Genomic DNA, 24,716 nt, shown 5'->3' on the forward strand with positions numbered 1-24,716 from the left:
GACTTCAGGCTACTGTACCTCACAGATGTTCTGTATATGTGTATGTTTGTGTGTGTATATAAGTGCATGAGTGTATGAGTGTGTGTGTATGTGTGTGTGTGTATGTGTGTGTATATGTGTGTGTGTGAGTGCATGTATACATGTGCGTCTGTGAGCATGTGTTTGTATATGTGTGTGCGGTTGTGTGTGGTGTGTGTCTGTGTGATGCTTATGTAAGTGTATGTTGATGTGTGTGGGTGTGAGAGTGTGTATGAGTGCATGTGTGTAAGTGTGTATTTGCATGTGTGTGAGTATGAATATGTGTGTGTGTTGGTGTGTGTGTATGAGTTTGTGTATATGTGTTTGTGTGGTGTGTGTGTCTGTGTGTTGTTTATGTAAGAGTATGTTTATGTGTTTACAGTGTGTGTGGGTGTGAGAGTGTGTATGAGTGCATGTGTGTGAGTGTGTATTTGCATATGTGTGAGTATGAATATGTGTGTGTTGGTGTGCATGTATGAGTTTGTGTATATGTGTTTGTGTGGTGTGTGTGTCTGTGTTGATCCTTATGTAAGTGTATGTGTGTATATGGTGATGTGTGGGTGTGAGAGAGTGTGTGTGAGTGTGTTTTCATGTGAGTTTGTGTGTTGTTTATGTGTGAGTATATGTGTGTATTTGTATGTGCGTGTGTGTGTCTGTGTGTGTGTTTACGCTTGTGCGGGTATATGTGTGTGTGAGAGTGTGTTTGCATGTGTAAGTGAGTGTGTGTCTTGGTGTATAGTGTATATAGGTGTGAGAGTGTGTGGTGTGCATGTATGTATGTGTGTGCACATGTGTGGTGTGCATATGTGTGTGAGTGTGCATGTGTGGTGTGTATGAGTGTGTGAATGTGTGTGTGTTTGAGTGTATATTGTGTGAGTATGAGTGAGTGTGTTTGTGTGAATGTGTGAGTGTGTGAATGAGTGTGTGAGTGTGTGTGTCAGTGTGTGAGTATGAATGTGTGTGTGTGGTGTGTCTGAGCCACAGCTGAGGGATCCCGCACCATGCAGTGATGTCTGAGTGTGTGTGATGGGCAGAGCTGTGAAGTGCTTTATCGAGAGAAAGCTGCAATATTCCACAGTGCCACTGTGACCCGCTCACCGTGACGGGTGACACATGCTGACTGGAGCAGTCAGGAACGCGGCTTTATGCCAGACTGTCGCCCGGGCTGGCAGAGAACACCATGAATTCCACCCGGTCATCAAGTGGCAGTGGCAGGTGTACAGGGAACCGAGAATGTCTGAGTCGGAGTGAGCGGGTCCAGGGAGGGACAGGTTGGGTGACGGACTGGGAGAGGTTATGGGGCTCTCGCAAGGAGTGTCTGGTTCAGGAATTTGCCTTTGAAGGTCCTGTAAGATGTCTATTTTCACCCAACCCCCAGTTTCTGAGCTGGTCGGAATGCAGCACAGAAGAACAGTGGGGATTGTAATCCAGACGTTTTTCAGCTTTGGGATGATGCTACTCGCCGCTATTGCTTACCTGGCACCAGCCTGGAGGACGCTGCAGCTGGTGACCACTGTGCCCAACTTCATTTTCATGACCTACTACTGGTAAAGTCCATCACAATACTCATTATTGCTTGCTCGAGAGTGTGGACACAAACTGCGGAGACAACAACTGTTTTATAATCATAGGCTGCTGCCAGAGTCTCCGAGGTGGTTACTGTCAAGAAATAAACAAAAAAAAGCTATCAAAGTCCTTCAGCAAATGGCTAAAAGGAACAAGAAGGCTTTCTCGATAAATATTGAGGTAATTGTAACCCGGTTATTTTGTATAATCCATTTAGCGCAAAAGAGGGAGGAAATGAGTGTGGCAGTTGCTTTAGGGTTGCTTTAGGGAAAAAGCATTTGATAGTTTGGAATGGGATTTTTTATTTAAGGTATTGGAAAAATATGGATTAGGAACATCATTTATAAAATGGATTAAAACCTTAAATACTAATCCCAAAGTTAAAGTAGTGACAAATGGTCAAATTTCAACATCATTTCAGTTAACAAGATCAACTAGGCAAGGTTGCCCATTATCACCTGCTTTGTTTGTGTTGACAATAGAACCACTAGCTGAATTAATTAGAATGGACCCAGATATTCAGAGTTAATCAGGAAGAATACAAGATTAATTTATTTGCTGATGATGTTCTACTTTATTTAACAGATCCATTACATTCACTACGCAAATTATCTTATAGATTAGAAGAATATGGGAAAATATCGGGTTATAAAATAAATTGGGATAAAAGTGAAATTTTACCTCTTACTAAAGGAGATTATAATCAATGTCGATTAATAACTCAATTTAGATGGCCAGCAAATGGTATAAAATATTTAGGTATAAGAGTTGATAATGACATAAAAAACTTATACAAATTAAATTATTTACCACTTTTGAAAAAAATTCAGGAAGATCTTGATAAATGGATGGCATTACCAATAACATTAGTAGATAGAGTAAATACTATAAAAATGAATATATTCCCTAGACTACAATATTTATTTCAATCATTACCAATACAATTACCCCAGAAGTTTTTTCAAGAGTTAAACAAATATGTGAGGAAATTTCTCTGGAAAGGTAAGATGTCAAGAATACCATTGGAAAAATTGACATGGAAATTTGATCTAGGAGGATTACAACTTCCAAATTTTAAGAATTATTATAAAGCAAATCAACTTAGATTTATTGCATCTTTTTTTGAGAAAGATAAACCGACATGGATTAGAATAGAACTAGATAAAATAGGAGAAAACGTACCAGAAGATTTTATATACAAATGGGAATCTAAATGGATACGGGAAAAGAAAGAATCTCCTATATTAAAACATTTGATTGACTTATGGAATAAGATAAATGTTGATGATGAGACAAAAAAATCTTTATTAGCAAAGAGATCTTTAATTCAAAATAGACTTATTCCTTTCACAATGGACAATCAACTTTTATATAATTGGATTCAAAAAGGGATTAGATATATAGGGAATTGTTTTGAAGGAAGTATATTAATGTCATTTGATCAATTAAAGAATAAATATAAAGTATCAAATAACACTTTATTTTGTTACTTTCAATTAAGGGCTTATTTAAGAGAAAAATTAGGTCAAACAATGTTATTGCCGAAACCTAATGAAATAAAAATTTTAATTCAAAAAGGAAATATTAAAAAATTTATATCTTGTATGTATAATTTGATTCAAAAACAGGCAATTAAACAAGGAGTCCATAAGTCAAGACAAAAATGGGAAAGTGATTTGAATATTAAAATTGAAGAAACAAATTGGTCAAGACTATGTCTTGATAGTATGACAAATACAATAAATGTTCGGTTAAGGTTAGTGCAGTATAATTTTCTACATCAATTATATATTACACCACAAAAAAAAATAAATTAAATCCAAACTTATCGGATCAGTGTTTCCGATGTAACCAGGAAACTGGTACTTTTTTACATTCTACATGGTCTTGTTCTAAAATTCAACCTTTTTGGACAAATTTAAGACTTTTACTGGAACAAATTACAGGAACACAATTTCCTCATAATCCAATATTACTCTTATTAGGTGATATTGAAGGGATAAAACCAAAACTCAAACTAAATAAATACCAGAAAGAATTTATAAAAATTGCACTGGCAGTAGCCAAAAAGGCTATTGCAGTTACTTGGAAATCGGATACATATTTAAGTATAGACTCTTGGAAGAAAGAAATCTATGGTTGTATTCCATTAGAAAAAATTAAAAAATTTAAGAGATAAATATGAAACATTTCTGAAAATTTGGAGCCCTTATTTACAAAAGACAGGAATAAATCTATAGATGCTCTGAAGATGAAACAATTGGTTATTTGGGGAAAGAAAGAAATATACATATTAAAGTTATTACGAATTCCATGGAGCATGTGGAGATCTTCCAACAACCAGGCAATCGTTCTTTCTTTTTTTTTCTCTTTCTCTTTTTTTCCTATAGGGCATTTAGGGGGAGGGGATAAGGGGAGGGGGGAAGGGTTATATACATTTTTTTTTCATACTTCATTTTGTAACTACTTAAAAATGCAATAAAAAAAGTTTTCAAAAAAAAAATATTGAGGTAATTATGCCACAGTAACCCGCACTTTGTACCCCTTTCAACACGCTTGCTCTCTCGATGTAAGACTATAAAACCATAAGACATCGGAACAGAATTCGGCCATTTGGCCCATCGGATCTGCTCTCCCATTCCTTCAGGGCTGATTTTTATCCCTTTTAACCCCACTCTCCTGACGTCCACCCTTTGACGCCATTACATATCTAGAACCCATCAACCTCCACTTTAAATACACCCAGTGAGTGACTCGGCCTCCACAGATTCACCACCTTTGGATGAAGAACTTCCTCCTCATCGGGCTCTGACAATGTGAGGCAGCACTGCTACCAGATGGGAGTCTGCTCCACTCGACCTCAGTGCACTGCCTCTCCTCAGCTGCGCTGTGATTCACCACAAACAGGTCCGTGGGCACCAGAACCTGACAACAGTCTGTATCCTTGAACCGCCTCAGTTCACTGTTAACATGTCCATGAACCTGTAACAAAAACAAATTATGCCATCACAATACCGAGACCAAAGAACCAAAGTTCTGAGCACCCTGGTAAAACATTTCCAGTATTTTGTCAGCTCCCTTTCAAAACAATACTTATTAAGAGTTGTACCCTGAAGCTGCTGAGTCTGACGTTCATAACAATCATCTATTGCTTTCAGAATCAGACCATTAGACATAAGACGTAGGAGCAGTATTAGACTATTTGGCCCATCGAGTCTGCTCTGCCATTCCATCATGGCTAACTTATTTTCCCTTGAGGAAAGCACACTGACTTCAGCCTATTTTATCATGCACCTCCAACTTCTCTAAAACCTCATCCTTAACAATGAATTCCAACATCTTCCAAACCACTGTAGTCAGGCTAACTGCCCTTTCATTTCCCGTCTTTTGCCTCGCTCCCTTCTTAAAGAGCAGAGTGACGTTTCCAATTTTCCTGTCTTTTGGAAATATTCCAGAATCTAGTGATTCTTGAAATATCATTACTAATACCTGCACAATCTCTTCAGCCACCTCTTTCAGAACCCTGGGATGTGGTCCATCTGGTCCAGGTGACTTATCTACCTTCAGACCACTCAACTTCCCAAGCACTTTCTCCTTAGTAATAGCAGCTCCACTCACTTCTGCCCCTTGTCATTATTGAATTTCTGGCACACTGCTATTATCTTCCACAGTGAAGACTGAAACAAAATACTTATTCAGTTCATCCATTTCTTTGTCCCCAATTACTATCTGTCCAGCTTTGTTTTTCTTTGTTCCAATATCCACTCTCATCTCTCTTTTACTCTGAAGAAACTTTTGGTATCCTCTTTTATATTATTGGCTAGCTTACTAGCCAATTATATTTCATATTTATATTATATAATAATATAATATTATTATAATATATAATATTATATAATATAACATACTTATTATATATAATATAATTATATACTATATAATATAATAATATTATTTATATTATAATATAATATATAATATAATTTTATAATATTTATATTATATTTCATCTTTTCCCTCCTTGCTTTTTTAGTTGCCTTTTGCTGCTTTTTAAAAGTTTCCTGATCCTCTAGCATCCCATTAATTTTCAATTTTATGCTGCCTTTGACTTCACTCATCAGCCATGGTTGCCTCACCCTCCTTTTAGAATATTTCTTCATCTTTGGGATGAATCTATCCTGCTCCTTCTAAATTGCTCCCAGAAACTCCAGCCAATGTCGTTCTGCTATCAACCCTGCTAGTGTTCCTTTGCCAGTTCCTCTCTCTTGCCTCTGGAGTTCCATTAATATTTTTTTTCTTGGTGGCACAGTTGCAGTTGAATCAATCGAGGAGGCCTTGTGCAGGTCTGGGAGCGAAAGATTTAATAAAGGTGCTTTAGCAGGAGTTTGGCTTTTTTGGCAGTGCAGTCACAACTCATTAGCACGAGAAAATAAAATCGAGGCAGTCAAAAGTGGGGCAGCCATTGTGTGAGTGGACCAGGGTTGGAGTGGTGAGGCTTTGGCTCATCAGGCTTATGCGAGAACAGACCTGGCTGAGGTACATATCAGGTAAGTTTCTTCTTTCTTCTTCTTCACTCTTCATTCTTCATCTGTTAGCACGTAGTTAGAGCAGTGATGGTGGCTCCAGGGTCTGTTTTTCCGAGATGTTGGGATTCTGGGAGACCTCCAGCCTTCCTGATAACCACATCAGCACCGGATCAGAACTGCAGTGCCTCAGAGAACATGTTAAGGAACTGGAGCTGCAGCTCGATGACCTTTGTCTCCTACAGAAAGCTGAGGAAGTGATAGGCAGCAGCTACAGGAAGGTAGTCACCCCTAAGTTGTAGGGTGACTGTCCGGACAGGGAACAGAGATGGGCAGCCAGTACAGAGTACCCCTGTGGGTGGTCCCCTACTGAGGAGGGGGGGCATCGAGTTTGGCACTGTGGCTCAGAAAGGAAAAAAGGGAGAAGAGGACAGCAGTAATGATAAGGGATTCCATAGTCAGAGGACTAGACAGGAGATTCTGTGGGCACAATAGAGACACCCGGATGGTATGTTGCCTCCCAGGAGCCAGGGTCAGGGACATCTCAGATCAGGTCCACGTCATCCCAAAGGGGGAGGGGGAGCAGCTAGAGGCCTTGGTACACGTTGGCACCAATGGTATAGGCAGGGAAAGTGAGCGGGTCATGCAGGGAGAATTTAAGGAGCTAGGTAGAAAGCTGAAAGGCAGGACCTCCAGGGTAGCAATCTTTGGATTGTGCCTGTGTCACACACCAGTGAGGGCAAGAAGAGGATAATCTGGCAGATGAATGTGTGGCCGAGGAACTGGTGCAGGGAGCAAAGGTTCAGATTTATGGATCATTGCGATCTATTCTGGGGAAGGTATGACCGGTATAAAAGGAACGGACTATCCTTGCATGCAGGTTTGATAGAACTGTTGGGGATGGTTGAAACTAATTTGGCAGGGGGGTGGGAACTGGAGTGATAGGGAGGACAGGCAGATGATAGAGAAAAATTGCAGTCAGTGAGATGAGATGCAGTGCAAAATGGGGACAAGATTGAAAAGGGTGACGAATACTGACTGAAAGTGAATGTACACAATATATGGAATAAGGTAGATGATCTTGTAGTGCAGAAAGAGATTGGCAGTTCTGATGATGTGAGCATCATTGAATCGAGGCTGAAAGAAGATTATAGTTGGGAGCTTAACATCTAAGGGTACACCTTGTATCAAAAGGACAGGCAGTTAGGCAGTCGGACTGGTGTGGCTCTGTAGGTAAAAAATGAGACAATTCCTTAGAAGGAGGTGACATAGGATTGGAAGATGTAGAATCCTTGTGAGTAGAGTGAAGAAACTGCGAGGGTAGAAAGACCCCGATGGGAGTTATATTCAGGCTTCCGAACAGTAGCCAGGATGTGGGCTACAAATTACAGTGGGAGATAGAAAAGGGATGTCAAAAGAGCAATTTTACGATAGTCATGGGATTTCACTATGCAGATAGATTGGATGCCAAGAGGGAATTTGCAGAATGCCTATGAGATGGGTTTTTAGAGCAGCTTGTGTTTGAGCCCACTAGGGAATCAGCTCTTCTGGATTGGGTGTTGTGTTATGAACTGGATTTGATTCGGGAGATTAAGGTAAAGGAACCCTTAGGAGACAGTGATCATTAAATAATATGAATTCCCCCCCTGCAATTTGAGAGAGAGAAGCTAAAGTCAGATGTATCAGTACTCAGTGGAGTAAAGGGAATTACAGAGGTATGAGAGAGGAGGTGGCTAAAATTGATTGGAAAGGGACACTAGCAGGGATGATGGCAGAGAAGCTATGGCTGGAGTTTCTAGGAGCAATTTGGAAGGTGCAAGATAGATGCATCCAAAAGAATAAGAAGTATTCTATAGGCAGGAAGATGCAACCATGGCTGACAAGGGAACTCAAAAAGCCAACATAAAGCAAAAGAGAGGCCATATAATAAAGCAAAAATTAGTGGGAAATTAGAGGATTGGGAAACTTCTTAAAACCTACAGAAGGCAGCTAAAAAGCCATAAGGGAAAAGATTAAATATGAAGGTAAGCTAGTTGATGATATGAAAAAGGATATCAAATGCTTTTCCAGATATATAAGGAGTAAAAGAGGGGTGAGAATAGACATTGGACTGCTGGAAAATGATATTGGATAAGTAGTATGGGAGACAAGGAAATGGCAGATGAATTGAATAAATATTTTGCATCACTCTTCTCTGCAGAAGACACTAACAGAATGCTAGAAGTTCATGAGTGTCAGGGGGCAGAAGTGTGTGAAATTGCCTTTGCTAGTGAGAAAGTGCTTGGGAAGCTAAAAGGTTTGAAGGTAGATAAGTCACCTGGACCAGATAGACTAGATCCCAGGGTCCTGAAAGAAGCAGCAGAAGAGATTGTGGAGACATTAGCAATGATCTTTCAAGAATCAATGGATTCAGACATGGTCCTGGAGGACTGGAAAATTGCAAATGTCACTCCACTCTTCAAGAAGGGAAGGAGGCAGAAGAAAATAAATTGTAGGCCAGTTAGTCTGACCTCAGTGATTGGGAAGATGTTGGAGTTGATTGTTAAGGATGTGGCTTCAGGTACTTAGAGGCAAATGATAAAATAGGCCAAAGTCAACTTGGTCTTCTTAAAGGAAAATTTTGCCTGACAAATATGTTGGAATTCTTTGAGAAAATACCAAGCAGGACTGACAAAGAAGAATTGGTGGATGTCATTAACTCAAATTTTCAGATGGTCTTTGACAAGATGCTTAACAATATAAGAGCCCATGGTATTACAGGAAAGATACAAGTATGGATAGAGCACTGGCTGATTGGAAGGAGGCAAAGAGTGGAAGGAAAAGAAGTCTTTTCTGATTGGCTGCTTGCGAGTAGTGGTGTTTTACAGGAGTTTGGTGTTGGGAATCACTTCTCTTTACGTTATATGTCAGTGATTTGGATGATGGAATTGATAGCTTTGTGGCCAAATTCGTGGATGATACAAAGATAGGTGGAGGGCCAGGTATTGTTGAGGAAGCAGGGAGGCTTCAGAAGGACATAGGCAGATTAGGAGAATGGGTGTAGAAGTGGCAGATGGAATACAGTGTTGGAAAATGTATGGTAATGCACTTTGGTAGATGGAGTCTATTTTTTAAATGAGGAGAAAATTCAAAACTCCGAGGTGCAAAGGGACTTGGGAGTCCTTGTGCAGGATTCCCTGAAGATTAACTTGCAGGTTACGGTTAGGGTTAGGGTGCTGAGGAAGGCAGCTGGAATTTTAACATTCATTTCGAAAGGACTAGAATATAAAAGTAATAATGTAGTGCTGAGGCTTTATAAGGTATTGGTGAGCAGTTTTGGACCCCTTACTTACGAAAGGATGTGCTGTCATTGGAGAGGATTCAGAAGAGGTTTACGAGAATTATTCCAGGAATGAAAGGCTTACCATACAAGGAGTGATCAATGGTTCTTGGCCTTCACTCTCTGGAATTTAGAAGAATGAAGAGGAAAGAAAGCATACGGTGCATTGGCCTTCATCAGTCGTGGGCTTGAGTTTAGGAGCCGAGAGGTAACGTTTCTTCCAGCTGTACAGGACCCTGGTCAGACCCCACTTGGAGTACTGTGCTCAGTTCTGGTCACCTCACTACAGGAGGGATGTGGATACTATAGAAGGGGTGCAGAGGAGATTTACAAGGATGTTGCCTGGATTGGAGAGCATGCCTTATGAGAATAGGTTGAGTGAATTCAGCCTTTTCTCTTTGGAATGGCGGAGGATGAGAGGTGACCTGATAGAGGTGTACAAGATGATGAGAGGCTTTTTCCCAGGGCTGAAGTGGCTAGCACGAGAGGGCATAGTTTTAAGGTGCTTGGAAGTAGGTACAGAGAAGATATCAGGGGTATGTTTTTTACTCAGAGAATGGTGAGTGCGTGGAATGGGCTGCCATCGACGGTGTTGGAGGTGGATATGATAGAGTCTTTTAAGAGGCTTCTGGGGAGGTACATGGAGCACAAGAAAGATAGAGGGCTATGGGTAACCCTCGGTTATTTCTAAGGTAAGGACATGTTTGGCACAGTATTGTGGGCCAAAGTGCCTGTATTGTACTGTCGGTTTTCTATGTTTCTATGAAGTTTCATTGAAACCTATCAAATGTTGAAAAGTCTATAGAGAGTGGATAGGGAGATGTTTCCTCTGGTGGGAGAGTCTAGGATCAGATGGCAGAGGCTCAGAATAGAGGAGTCCTGTACTCTGATGGTAGCAATGAGAAGAGGGCAGTCCTAGGTGGAGGGGTCATCCATGACGGATGCTGCCCTTTCAAGGCACCGCCTTTTGATTTCCTCGACACAGGAGAGCCTGGTGGCTGAGTTTACAATCCTCTGCAGCTTTTTCCAATTCTGTGCAGTGGCCCCTCCATACCGGACAGTGAAGCAATGGTCACAACACTCTTCACTGTATGTACATCTGTTGAAATTTGCAACAGTCTTTGGTGACACACCAAACCTCCTGAAACATCAAATGAAGTATAACCACTGGTGTGCCGTCTTCATAATCACATCGACATGTTGGGTCCAGGTTAGACGTTGACACCCAGGAGCTCACCCTTTCCACTGCTGATCCCTCAATGAGGGCTGGTATGTGTTCCCTCAACTTCCCCTTCCTGAAGTTCACAGTCAAATCCTTGGTCTTACTGTTGTTGAGAGCAAGCTTGTTGTTGTGACACCACTCAAACAGCTGATCTATTTTTAATATGCAGTATTTGAATTGCAGTCACTTTTTGATTAATAAGCAGACGGCTTTCTAAGCTATTTTGTCATTTTGGGATTCTCTTTACTGCAGACGGTCAAAATTATAAATTCTGAAGATGGGCTAAGAAAGCCAACTTTCGCAGACCTGGTGAAAACGCCACAGATAAGGAAGTATACTCTCATTCTGATGTACAACTGGTAAGTGCTTTTTCAGAATTCCTCTCTTTCAACATGAATTAGCATTTGCGTCCAAGTGTTGCTGGGAGGTGAGCTGAGGACTACGCTGTGCAAAGAGGCAGCATGACGCAATGAAGACTAAGTTGCTACGGCATCCCCACCACCTTGCAGTCATTACAATGAGGTCCAAGCCCGAAGCTTGCTCACCTCTGTAAGTTCAAATTTGTGCTTAGAGCTTAAGTGACTTTCACCAGAAACCTATTGTGATTCTGTTAAAGGTTAGCTCCATAAGTCACACGGACACTGAAACATGCAGTGGAATGCACCGTCAAAATCAAATCAGCGAGGATTGTGTTGGGGGCAACCAACAAGCCCATTACTCACCAAACTTAATTGTACGTCTTCGGACTGTGGGAGGAAACTGGAGCACCCGGAGGAAACCCACGTGGTCACGGGGAGAATGTTCAAATTCCTTACAGACAGTGACGGGATTGAACCCCGATCTGACAGCTGGCATTGTAAAGCATTGAACTTGCTGCTGTGCTATCGTGCCACCTCTATCATTCATCATCTACGTTCTCATGTCCCTTGGACCTTATTGTCTACCTGTACCACCCTCTCTCTCCAACTGTAATACTATATTCTGCATTCTGTAATGGCTTTTTCCATGCACCACCTCAATGCTTTGAAACGTTCCAAATAGAGGGCTTTGCAAAACTTGTCCCTCATTATGTGTGACAGCTCCCCTAACTTTACCGTCCCACAGCTGCTGCTCATTAGACTAGCTGCAAGAGGACAGAGGGTCAAGGGTTAGAGGTCAGTAAGGGAAATTAACTTTATATTGCCTACCACCATCTCTGCCTTTAGTGATGGGCCCTTCTGCAACACCCTCAATACATTGCAAAAGATTAAACAAAAGTGATCTCCAGAATTTGACCAAATCCTTTGTCCTAACAGGATTTTGGTGATGGCCCAAGTGCGGAGGGAGAGATACAGACCTGGAAAGAACAGTTCACCGAGTTTTAGTAAGAACTGTTCAGAACAAAGGAAAATAACTCTCAAACTAAAGCTAACACCGTCACTGTGGCTTGGAAGCAGTAACTTAACACTAAATTAATGCAGTACCTCACAGTGTCTTTCTAAATTATTAATCACCTTTCCTGGAACGTGGCCTAAGGTAAGCAGGGACCATAGTCATCACTGCGCTTTGATCAAGATGTAACAAGACTGAAATGGAAGCAAGGGAGTTAAATACAGTTACTGAGAAATCCAAGTTGGCTGGAATGTGTGGAATTCTCTCATGTGTGATAACCGATTTCTTTCAACTGCCCACTTGTGAGAATACCTAGATTGCACAGCAGTTGTGACTTGCCCCCAGTGAATTTGACTAGAGTCCTTTCCTTACACTCGAGACATCCCAGAACTCCACTCCAAAGGTATTTTAAGATTGTCTTTGTATGTCAAATGTACATCAGAACACACAGTGAAGTGCATTGTTTACATCACATCAAAGCAGTGAGGATTGTGCTGGGCAGCCTGCAAGTGTCACTACCCCCAACCCCACCCCCCCCCCGGCACAACTTACTGACACTTGCGCCTTTGGTCTGTGGGAGGAAACCGGAGCACTCGGAGGAAACCCACGCGGTTGTGGAAAGTACATACAGCCTCCTCACAGTCAGCAGTGGGAATCGAACCACAATCTTACCACTGGTGCCGTAAAGCGATGCGCTAACCACGGCGCCGCAGTGCCACCCGTCTCTTGTTTACGTGACAGTTTCTGGCCAGCAAGATCCAAGAGGTATCGAAAGGAAGCAAGGAGAAGGCGGCAGCAGCCTTTCCATGTCTCCATGTGTGGGACAGGGCCGGGCCCTGAATTTGGTGGCAATTGGCTCATTATTGTCTTGTGTACAGAGATGCAGTGAAACAATTTTGTTTTTGTGTCAACCAGCGAGACCACGGTGCACATAACTGCATCGAGCCGATACAAAAGGAATAAAGTGTTATAGTTCTAAAGAAAGTTCAGTGCAGGCAGTCAATAAGGTGCAAGAACCGCGAAGAGGTAGACTGAGAGATCAAGAAGTCACTTCTATCACCTAAGAGGTTCACTCAAGGATCTGATAACAGTTGTCCTTGAGCCTAGTAGAATCTGCTCTCAAACTTCCTTATCGTTTACCCAACAGGAAGGGGGAGGGAAGAGAGAGCAGCCAGGGTTGGAGGGGGTTCCGTAATAACGTCGCTTACTTTCCTGAGGCAACAGGAAGTGTAGACGGGGTCCAAGTAGAGGAGGCTGAGGGATTCAGAGATGGGATATAAATGTCTGTGGTTACCGAGTCAGCGAACTGCCTCAACGGGAAGCTTCTCTGTTTCAGGTTCGTCAGTGCTCTGGTGTATCTTGGCCTCGTGATGCGCTTGGGAGTTATAGGAGGGGACATTTACCTCAATTTCTTTGTCTCGGGGTTGATGGAAATCCCTTCGGCGATCTTCATTGTGCTGCTGATCGATCGAGTGGGGCGCCGCTGGCCCTTTGCAGCCGGCTACCTGTTGGCAGGGGTAACCTGCGTGGTGACTGCCTTCATCCCCGATGGTAAGCTTAGCACTGAACTGGGTCCAAATCCAGACCGTGCAGTCACACCGGTGTTGTGACCCAGGTGCAGTTAACAGTCTCAATATTAACGCCCATCCTGGTGTCCAGCAGGAGAAAGATAAGGTGACCTTATTAACCTCTAATCGTCATCATCATTATGTGCCATGTCACGTGACGTAGGTGATCATGGTGATGATGATTATTCTTGTCAAATTTTTCTACAGAAGTAGCTTGCCTTTACAAGACAGGTGGCTCCAGCCATGATCAACACTCTTGGGAGATTGTCTGCCTGGCATCAGTGGGGCATAATCAGGACTTGTGATCTGCACCAGCTGCTCGTACGACCATCCACCACCTCCTCCCATAGCTTCATGTGACCCTGACGAAGGGAGGGGAGGGGGGATTAAACAGGGTGCTACACCTTGCCCAAGGGTGACCTGCAGGCTATTGGAGGGAAGGAGTACCCTGCCACTCCCTTGGGAGAGACGTAGCTCCACCCTGCCTACCCAATAACCCTGGTACCAGTTTAAAATAAGTTATATTTTCTCTCAAAGGTTAACATTTCATTCACGTTTGGCTGAGATTGATATCGATGTAGGAATGTATAGAGTCATACAAACAAAACACTGGAGGAACTCAACAGGTCAATTTCAAAAGTTCAAAGTAAATTTATTATCAAAGTATGTGTATGTTACCATGTACTACTGAGAGATTCCATTAATTGCAGGCTCTCTCAATAGAACAAAGAAGTACAATAGAATCAATGAAAAGCTATACACAAACAAGGACTGACAAACAATCAATGTGCAAAAGAAGAAAAACTTTGCAAATAATAATAATAATAATAATAAACCGAGGCATTTTCCAGGGCAACTCTCTAAACCCACTATGGTTCTGTCTAATTTATTGAATTGGATGAAAATAGCGTGTCCAATGAGAGACAACCAAATGAATTATACCTTGACACACCTTCTATACCTGGACTGTTTGAAATTATACGCTCCTTCATCAGTAAAGCCAAAGCAATTAATTCAAATAGTAGAAAAAAGTTCTGAAGATATAAACAAGCAGTTTGGATTAGGTAAGTCCAGGATGTTAAACATAAAGGAAGGCGCATTAGAGTTGGTAGAATATAAAAAGAGCATCGGGATACAATACAACCGATGAATGAATATGAAACATGTAAGTATCTGGGATATCAAAGAGACAGAATTTGACAGAATTTACTCCAAGGCTTAAGAAGATGAGCTCATCAGTAACGATACAACAAGGGCAGTAAACAGTTTCACTGTACCTATATTAACGTATTCTTTGACATAATATCTTGGTCCATAAACAATCTCGAATAGAAACCCTACAGCAGAATACAGGCCCTTCGGCCCACAATGCTGCGCCTAACATGTACTTACTGGAAAACATGTAAAACATGTACAATCTGGAAATTTTATGAAGAAAAATAAGAACTGAAATGACAAATTTTAGAAACCACTATATGTACTTGAACGTATTTACAGATCTAAGGATATACAGTACAGTATTTTTCTCAATGAAAACAGGATTCAGCCCTCTACGTGAGCATATTCAGTTTCGATAAGAAGTACATACCGCTAAACTTAAATGAAAGCACCACCCAGAAAAACGTCAACACAACAGAAGAAAAAGTTAACAAATGGAAGAGCATGACCCTCCCCACAGTCTGAGCAGGCTAGAGTCGATAAGAAAGTGTCGAATGCCCGGCTCAGAGGCGTTTTGTATCCTTTTGAAGATTTACATAAATAATGCAGTATAGACTTAATTGTTTAAACCGAAGGATTTCCTTCTGACAATGCAGGACCAGGTGGTCAACACAAAAAATTATCAAAAATATGTAATCAAATGCCAACAAATTCAAAGCAATGAATGCAGAAACAATCCAACACATTACAGGATCCTGTAGCAGTTTAACTCAATCTGATCACTTACACAGACACAAACAAGTGGCAAGCATCATTCATCAAAACCTTGCTTTAAAGTACAAACTGATAAAAGACACCAAACCTTACTGCAAACACAAGCCTGATCCAGCTTTAGAGTCAGAGTCCCACAAATTATATCACAATCAATCCACTATTACAGGCAGGACAATCCATAGTAACCATCTGGATATAATATTACAGGATAAGCAAGCAAGAACAATTTATTTAAGAGGTATAGCCATTCCAAACATACACAACGTATAGAAATCAATAAATGAAAAACACCAGAAATATGCTGAATCTAAAGAGGAAATTGAAAGACTATGGAACATGAACAGGGTATACATTGTCCCGACAGTAATATCTGTAACTGGTATCATCCCAAAGTCACTACACAATAACATTTACAATTACGCCTCACAGGAATATCTATGTAAATCATCATAAAGATACCGAACACTACTAGAATAGTCGTAAAGTTCCCAGCAATGAGAAATGGGTGTGTTTAACTATGCCCATAGCTCAGAAAAGTAAAAAAATAAATAATTCTGAGAGCATGAGTTAAGAGTGGTTGTGGAGTCAGTTCTGAGTTGAGATGAGTGAAATAGCCCACACCAGTTCAGGAGCCTGATGGTAGAGGGGTAATAACTGTTCTTGAACCTGGTAGTGTGAGTTCTGAGGCTCCTTCCCGATGGCAGCAGCAATGGCCTGGACGGTGGCGGGGTGGGTTGTTGATAATAGATGCTGCTTTCTTGTGGCAGGGCAGCTCCCCTTGCAGATGTGACAAATGGTGGGGAGGGCTTTACGTGCAATGGACTGGGCTGTATTCACCACTTCTTGTAGGCTTTTCCGCTCTGGGGCATTAGTGTTTCAGACCACGGTACAAACAGTCAGGATAATCTCCATGATCAGGCAGGCAGCATCTACAGAGAGGAATAAGCAGTCAGCATTTCGGGCGGAGACCCTTCATTGGGAATGTAAAGACAGAGAATTCCGGGAAAACTCAGTGTTCCCTGCCTACGAGCCTGTACATAATAAATGCTTTGTTTTTTAAAAAAAAAAGGTGCAACAGAGATCTGTGAAAGTTTTAAATATTCACACAAGAAAAAGTGATTGATGAGTAGTTAATATCTTGGTTAACGAGGTGGGGCCTTAACCTTCCCAGGAGCTGGATTGGAGTGAAGGGCAGTGGTGGATCGACAGAGAATCTGCCGGTCACTTATCTGTGGGAGGAACGGAATGTCAGCAGCACTGTCGCATGCTTCGGCTGGGAAGCCTCAGGTGGACGGAACTGCCACTGCAGTACATCTCACACCTGCACAGAACTGCTCCCTCTGACGGGGTAGCGGAGAAGGCTCGTGGCGCACTTCCCTTCGTAAGAGAGGATCCTGAGCCCAGCAGTTAGGGTATCATGAGAATTAGACCAACTTCCCCACGTAATGGTCATGTCAAACCAACGTGTACAAACGTGGAGTGACAAATGAAACATCATTTAATCTTTGTAAATTTATAAAATTAACTCTTGGAAGTAAACAAATCTAAATATTTATTAATTCCTTGCATGTTTCAAATAACAGATGAATAGACATTTTCCTCAATAGAAATAAAACTAAGATGACTCTACAGAAATATGGATTGCTAAAGTAGTAGTTTGGTGTCTCATTTTATTTTCAATTCCCATAGCTGCTGCCTGGCCTGCTGAGCTCCTTCAGCATTTTGTGTGTGTGTGTGTTGCTGGGATTTCCAACACCTGCAGATTTTCTCTTGTTTACCAAAGTTAAAATGTTTGATTTTGTTTGAAAAAATACATACTTTTCTTTGGCAAATTGTACATCTAACCTATCTCTAATTCAGATTTCTTCTGGCTGAAAACAGTACTCGTATCTTTTGGCAAGCTAGGAATTACGGCAGCCTTTTTAATGGTCTGTTTTGTAAACACTGAATTATACCCAACGTTTTTAAGGTGAGCACAGATTTTACTCATTTCAATGGATGACTTTTAGTTTATCTGTTCAACATCAAATGGCAGAGAAGTTTCGTTTAATGGTAGCCCATGCTCTGACTGGTTGGAGTAGTGTAGAACAGGAATTCAATTTTTGTAGGAGTCTCGGCATTTAAAGCATTAATGCATAATTTAACAAAATACTTAAATAATTTTGGCAAATGGTAAGACTGGGATTTTCTGCACAATATAGAAAAATTAACAACTAACCTGCTAGAAAAGCTCAGTATCTGTGGGGACAAAGGAATTGTCAACATTTGAGGTCAAATCCCTTCATCAGGACTGAGAATTGAGAAGGAAGATCTCCAGTGTAAAGAGGACGGGGGGGGGGGGGGGGAATGAGACAGGAGCCAGTCGTAGATAGATGGACAAGAATACAGGTGAGGGGTGATGGGAAAGGTGGAGGCAGGTGAGGGGGAAGGTGGTACCGACCTATTTTACCCAACAGGTCAATGGCAGCATGCAGACCAACCTGAATCCCTCACAGAGTTTCCCTGCAACGTTCTCGTCCACTCTCCGGGATTCTACCTCTCATGCTCACACCAGGGGCAGTTTAGACCAGCCAGTCGACCTACCAGCCTGCATGTCTTTGGGATGTAGGAGGGTACTGGAGTAGCCAGAGGAAAGCAAGGACCTATAGGGGGAATGTGCAAACTCCGCACCAACAGCACCCGAGGTCGGTATTGAACCGGGGCCTCAGGAGCTGTGTGCATGGTACTGTCAAGGGTAAAAGATAGGGATCCCAATTAACTTTCCTTTGAATTAAATAAACAGTTGAAAATCAGAATGTATTTTTAACCCTCACGCACCCCCCCCCCCCACACACACACACATTCTGCATACTTGCAATTAATTATGAATCCAAGCAAAGCAATATTTCTGTGGAAAGTCCATGTTACATAAGATTAAGTGCTGCTCTTTGATTCGGAAAGAACTTCTGAAGTTAATTTATGATCCATTTAGAAAGTAAATGTTTGTTTCCTTCAACAGAAACTTTGCTGTTTCGATTTGCTCGACAATGTGTGACCTTGGAGGGGTGGTAGCTCCGTTCGTTTTGTACAGGTTGGCGGTAGTGTGGACAGAGTTGCCCCTTGTGGTGTTTGGTGAGTGGGCTGCCTTGACTTTAAATGATTTAAGCCTGCATTCAATGGAATGTGTTTTTTAAAAATTCTTCAGGGGAACTGGACAGTTGAGCGACAGTATATTGTAAACGAAAACAAGCTGGGTTGGCAATTGGACCTATATTGGATAGTCAGACCAGTGGAGAAGGCAGGCGAATGGGGTTGACAGGGATAATAAATCAGCCATGATGGAATGGTGGAGCAGACTCGATGGGCTGAGTGGCCTAAATCTGCTCCTGTGTCTTATGGTCTTATATATATATAAGATTATCTGATATACATTGACTGACTATACGTACATTAGGTGATGTTCGGTAGCTGTGGTTGGGGGGTGGTGGGCTGGGTTAATGGGTGGAGGTGTTGATCAGCCTGGGGACAAGTAACCGCGGGGGAAGTAACCGTGGGGGAAGTAACCGTGGGGACAAGTAACCGTGGGGGAAGTAACCGTGGGGGAAGTAACCGTGAGAACAAGTAACCGTGGGGACAAGTAACCGTGGGGGAAGTAACCGTGGGGACAAGTAACCATGGGGGAAGTAACCATGGGGGAAGTAACCATGGGGACAAGTAACCGTGGGGGAAGTAACCGTGGGGGAAGTAACCGTGGGGACAAGTAACCATGGGGGAAGTAACCGTGGGGGAAGTAACCGTGGGGACAAGTAACCGTGGAGGAAGTAACCGTGGGAACAAGTAACCATGGGGACAAGTAACCGTGGGGGAAGTAACCGTGGGAACAAGTAACCGTGGGGACAAGTAACCGCGGGGGAAGTAACCGTGGGGACAAGTAACTATGGGGGAAGTAACCATGGGGGAAGTAACTGTGGGGACAAGTAACTGTGGGGGAAGTAACCGTGGGGACAAGTAACCATGGGGGAAGTAACCGTGGGGACAAGTAACTGTGGGGGAAGTAACCATGTTTTTTTTAGTGTAGCCCACACTGAATTATACCATTCAGACAGGGGGCCATCCGTTCAAGGTTAATTGTCATTCAGCCGTAGGTGAGCACATCCAAACAAAGCAGCGTTCCTGCAGGGCAAACAGGCAGCGCGGTAGTGCAGTGGTGAGCACAAATGCTTGATGGTACCAGTGAGCCGGGTTCAATACCCGCCGCTACCTGTAAGGAGTTTGTGAGTTCTCCCCGTAACCCCGTGGTTTCCTCCGGGTGTTTCAGCTTCCTCCCATAGTCCAAAGACGTACTGGTTGGTCAGTTAATTGGGCATTGTAAATTGTCCCAGGATTAAATCGGGGGAATTGCGGGACATTGCAGTTCGAAGGGCTGGAAGAGTCTGTTCCACGTTGTATTTCAATAAATTTTCAAAAAGTTTTAAAAAACCATATTACCGACAGTCATACAAGGTTTATACAGCACACATAATTTTGATAGTCACACAAAAATTATCAACTAGCTCAAGTCCCTGCGTGTCAAGACCTATAGATATTTGTGCATGGATGTCGTCAGCATGAATAAGTCCACAGTAGATCGATCACATAGAAAACACAGTTCAGCTTGTCATCCACTAAGTGGTCACTGGGAGGGGCCAGCCTCCACCCATCATGGATGCCCGTCACGTCGCACCATTTCCACCATCTCCTCAACTGGGCAACTGTGGCGTGCGACCCCGCGGCACGAGGGGTGGGCCTGCGCTACAACTGAGGCCGCGCAGCTCCCCCGCTGCCAATCTCGCCAATGAACCAGCGAACCAAGCTCGCAATATTCTACATTACCAGGGCCCAAGCCAGGTCTTGTGATCACAGGATAAACGTCCAAGACACTCATTCGCTCTATTTGTTAGACTGCGCACTGCCTCCATCGTCTTCCTGTAACAGGTACCAACACGGTCCAGCAACAAGCCCAGCTCCTGCACTAATGAGATCAGGAAGATCTGCAGTACTTGGTGTTCAGAATAGCCAGCAGTGTCTTGCAATCATAACAAAGATGTTGATGCACCATCAATAACTCTCAGAGATGAGAGGCAAACGATAGGCTTTTATTAGCTGCAAGAGACCACGATTAGCAGCAAGAGACCACCACGCAACATCCTGGAGACTGAGGGAGGAGCAGTGTCTCCAACAGCCTTTATACCGGGGTCTGTGGGAGGAGCCACAGGAGCAGTCAGCAGAGGGGCGTGTCCAGACAGGTATATGTAGTTCACCACAGATGTAAAGGGCAGATAATTACACCTTAATTATACAATGTGCACTGCTATCTTACCGGAAATGAGTGTATTCATCTTGTAATGGAGTGTAATGGATATGAGTCCCACCAATAGAAACAGCAAGTGTCCACTCTGGAAACCTGATCTTGAGCTAACACAGCCCCACTGTCCCGACACAGTGCAGATCCGGGGAGGTACCAGCAGATGGCAGTGTTGCTCACCGGGCCTGGCCGTAAGTTTGCCCGGTGTACAATAATCCTCCCACAACAGGCCACTTGATGTCTGTCATCAGGGCTGCAGAATTTTTCAGCTGAGGCCTTCAGCACAGTGTGCTCTGGTGGAACGAAGCACACCAACATGCCACTCTCATCACAGCCTCTTTGCAACCCTCTCACTGGGTATAGTCTACCATCACTGCAGGGATTCTGTTTCCGGGCAGGAACAGCCACGGTGGAAGCACTACACAGCCAGCAGATTGCCTTGTCCCAAAGCTCTCTTGTGGAAAATGCTATAGAGCTACTAAAACTTCAAATCATTTTTAAAAAGTTTCTTCCCCCCGGGGCAGTTAATATGATCAACTACTCTAGTTAGACCCCCACCCCCCCCACCCCTCTATGTATTGCCTCTGAAAAGAGGAAGCTGTCCAAGTTGCATGCCATCTTGGACAATGTCTCCCATCCACTCCATAATGTACTGGTTAGGCACAGGAGTACGTTCAGCCAGAGACTCATTCCACCGAGATACAACACTGAGCGTCATAGGAAGTCATTCCTGCTGCCTGTGGCCATCAAACTTTACAACTCCTCCCTCGGAGTGTCAGACACCCTGAGCCAATAGTCTGGCCCTGGACTTACATCCACTTGGCATAATTTACTTATTATTATTTAATTATTTATGATTTATATTGTTATATTTCTACACTATTCTTGGTTGGTGTGACTGTAATGAAACCCAATTTCCCTCGGGATCAATAAAGTATGTCTGTCTGTCTGTCTGTCTGTCAGTTCCTGCACTCCACAGTAAACACTGTGAGCCACTTTTTTATAAGGCTGTTTACATTCTTAGTAGGTGTTAGAGTATGCATTTATCCACATTTTATTCTAACTATTTTTACATAATTCCTAATTTTGTACATTTGTGGAATGTGTTTTTTTTCTGTTGCGTGTTGCCGCCTGACCGACACACCACAGCAATACGTGTAAATGTACAGTGGCATGCAGAAGTTTGGGCACCCCTGGTCAAAATTTCTGTTATTGTGAATAGCCAAGTGAGTAAAAGATGACTTGATTTCCAAAAGGCATAAAGATGACACATTTCTTTAATATTTTAAGCAAAATTGCTTTTTTATTTCTATCTTTTACAGTTCCAAAATAACAAGGAAAAGAGCCCGAAGCAAAAGTTTGGGCACCCTGCATGGTCAGTACTTAGTAACACCCCCTTTGGCAAGTATCACAGCTTGTAAATGCTTTCTGTAGCCAGCTAAGAGTCTTTCAATTCTTGTTTGGGGGATTTTTGCCCATTCTTCTTTGCAAAAGGCTTCTACTTCTGTGAGATTCTTGGGCTGTCTTGTATGCACTGCTCTTTTGAGGTCTATCCACAGATTTTTGATGATGTTTAGGTCAGGGTACTATGAGGGCCATGGCAAAACCTTCAGCTTGCACCTCGAGGTAGTCCATTGTGGATTTGAGGTGTGTTTAGGATCATTATCCTGTTGTAGAAGCCATCCTCTTTTCATCTTCAGCTTTCTTACAGACGGTGTGATGTTTGCTTCTAGAATTTGCTTGTACTTAACTGAATTCATTCTTCCCTCTACCAGTAAATGTTCCCCGAGCCACTGGCTGCAACACAAGCCCAAAGCATGATCGATCCACCCCCATGCTTAACAGTTGGAGAGGTGTTCTTTTCATGAAATTCTGCATACATTTTTTTTCAAACATACCTTTGCTCATTGCAGTCAAAAAGTTCTATTTTAGTGTCATCAGTCCACAGGATGTTTCCAAAATGCATCAGGCTTGTTTAAATGTTCCTTGGCAAACTTCTGCCACTGAATTTTATGGTGAGGATGCAGGAAAGGTTTTCTTCTGATGACTCTTCCATGAAGATCATATTTGTGCAGGTGTCACTGCTCAGTAATACTGTGCACCACCACTCCAGAGTCTGCTAAATCTTCCTGAAGGTCTTTTGCAGTCAAATGGGGGTTTTGATTTGCTTTATAGCAATCCTACAAGCAGTTCTCTTGGAAAGTTTTCTTGGTCTTCCAGACCTCAACTTGACCTCCACCATTCCTGTTAATTGCCATTTCTTAATTACATTACGAACTGAGGAAATGGGTACCTAAAAACACGTTGCTATCTTCTTACAGCCTTCTCCTGCTTTATGGGTGTCATTTATTTTAATTTTCAGAGTGCTAGGCAGCTGCTTAGAGGAGCCCATGGCAGCTGATTGTTGGGACAAGGTTTGAGGAGTCAGGGTATTTGTAAAGCTTTGAAATTGGCATCACTTGACCTTTCTTAACAATGACTGTGAACAAGCCATAGCCCTAACAAACTAATTAAGGTCTAAGACCTTGGGAAAAGTTATCTGAGAGCTCAAATCTCTTGGGGTGCCCAAACTTTTGCATGGTGCTCCTTTCCTTTTTTTCACTCTAAAATTATACAAAACAAAAATAATACACTAATCTTGCTTAAAATGTTTAAAAGAATGTTTCATCTTTAACTTTATGACTTTTGGAGATCAGTTCATCTTCTACTCACTTAACTATTCAGAGTAACAGAAATTTTGACCAGGGGTGCCCAAACTTTTGCATGCCAATGCACATGGTGAATAAAGTTGACCTTTGATCCTTGATTCTTCATCAGGCTGGTTAATGGGAGAGATTCCAAACAGCCTTTACTAATTCAGTGGGCAGTACAAATTTCCAGTGCTCACTTATTGAAGTCTGGGTTGTCTGAGCGGATGCGTCGCCCGGTCCTCATGCGCAGTATGCCTGTTCATTTTCAGGGCTGTCCGCTCTGCTTGCTGGGGGGCTCGTCTTCTACCTGCCTGAAACCAAGGGCACCCGGTTACCGGAGACCATTGAAGAAGCAGAAACCCTCGGACGGTAGGTACCCAGGGGGACTCACCTGAGGCAGATCAATCTCAACACAAAGCCGTGTGGAACAGAGGCAGGACGGGCTGCTCCTGTACTACAGTGCCACTTTCTGCCATTGAACTCATAGAGTTATACAGCAAGGAAAAGGCCCTTCGGCCCAAAAGGTTGAAGCTGACTAAGGTCACCTTCCCATTTCCCTCCATTTAGCCCATATCCCTCCAAACCTTTCCTATCCAGGTACCTGTCCAAGTGCTTTTTAAATGTTGTTAATGCACCTGCACTGTCCACTCTCTAGGTGCAAATGTTGTCCTTCAGTTTCTCCCTCTCACTCTGCATTTCCCGATTCCCATCATTTCCAAAAACTTACCAATCTTGCCCTGTGACTGAACTTCCACAGCTGCTTGGGCAGTGGGATATCTGGTCCTTGGGCTGGAAGTCCTTACTTCTGTCCGAATGGCCGACCCTTTATTCTGAGACCGGTTATGGACTCCCCAGCTACGGACCTCACCCCCACATCTGCTCTATCAAGTGTGATAAGCATTTTTTATTTCTAAACTCAGAAGTGTATAGGTCCAATATTAACTTTTCCCACACACCCACCACTGGAATCAACCTGGTGAACCATTGCTCGACTAGACTATTGTGAGTAAATGCTTGAGGTAGATATACCAGGGCTTTTCCCAGTGTGGTCTCACCAGTACTCTCGGTTGCAGCTGTATATCTGCTCATTAATACAGATAACTGATCAGCCAATCATGTGGCAGCAGCTCAGTAGATAAAAGCATGCAGCCATTGTCAGGAGGTTCAGTTGTTGCTCAGTCCAA

The 24,716-nt window shown here is 42.7% G+C and overlaps 1 protein-coding gene and 1 long non-coding RNA gene across 4 annotated transcripts in view; one reads left to right on the forward strand and one right to left on the reverse strand.

Moving 5' to 3' along the window:
• LOC132403128 (solute carrier family 22 member 2-like) overlaps positions 1–24,716 on the forward strand; it is a 180,306-nt gene that overhangs the window by 152,173 nt on the left and 3,417 nt on the right. The window contains exons 4-11 of one of the 3 annotated variants that reach the window (XR_009515187.1): positions 1,397–1,565; positions 1,650–1,764; positions 10,901–11,007; positions 13,356–13,570; positions 17,380–17,488; positions 18,518–18,630; positions 22,165–22,217; positions 23,802–23,901. Coding sequence is in view for 2 of the 3 variants with exons in the window: in XM_059986429.1 (XP_059842412.1) it covers positions 1,397–1,565; positions 1,650–1,764; positions 10,901–11,007; positions 13,356–13,570; positions 17,380–17,488; positions 18,518–18,630; positions 23,802–23,901 (928 nt within the window). In the remaining variant the exon portion in view is untranslated. Of the gene's footprint in view, positions 1–1,396; positions 1,566–1,649; positions 1,765–10,900; positions 11,008–13,355; positions 13,571–17,379; positions 17,489–18,517; positions 18,631–22,164; positions 22,218–23,801; positions 23,906–24,716 lie in introns of those variants that run through there. The other 2 variants (XM_059986430.1, XM_059986429.1) reach the window with 2 other exon arrangements.
• LOC132403129 (uncharacterized) lies at positions 1,484–5,382 on the reverse strand. Its single transcript, XR_009515188.1, has 2 exons — positions 4,361–5,382; positions 1,484–1,617 (listed from the first exon to the last, which is right to left on the reverse strand). It is a non-coding gene; the product is annotated as an uncharacterized LOC132403129 (long non-coding RNA).

This window comes from Hypanus sabinus, chromosome 12 (assembly GCF_030144855.1).
Source record: "Hypanus sabinus isolate sHypSab1 chromosome 12, sHypSab1.hap1, whole genome shotgun sequence".
In the NCBI taxonomy this organism is placed as follows: Eukaryota; Metazoa; Chordata; class Chondrichthyes; order Myliobatiformes; family Dasyatidae; genus Hypanus; species Hypanus sabinus.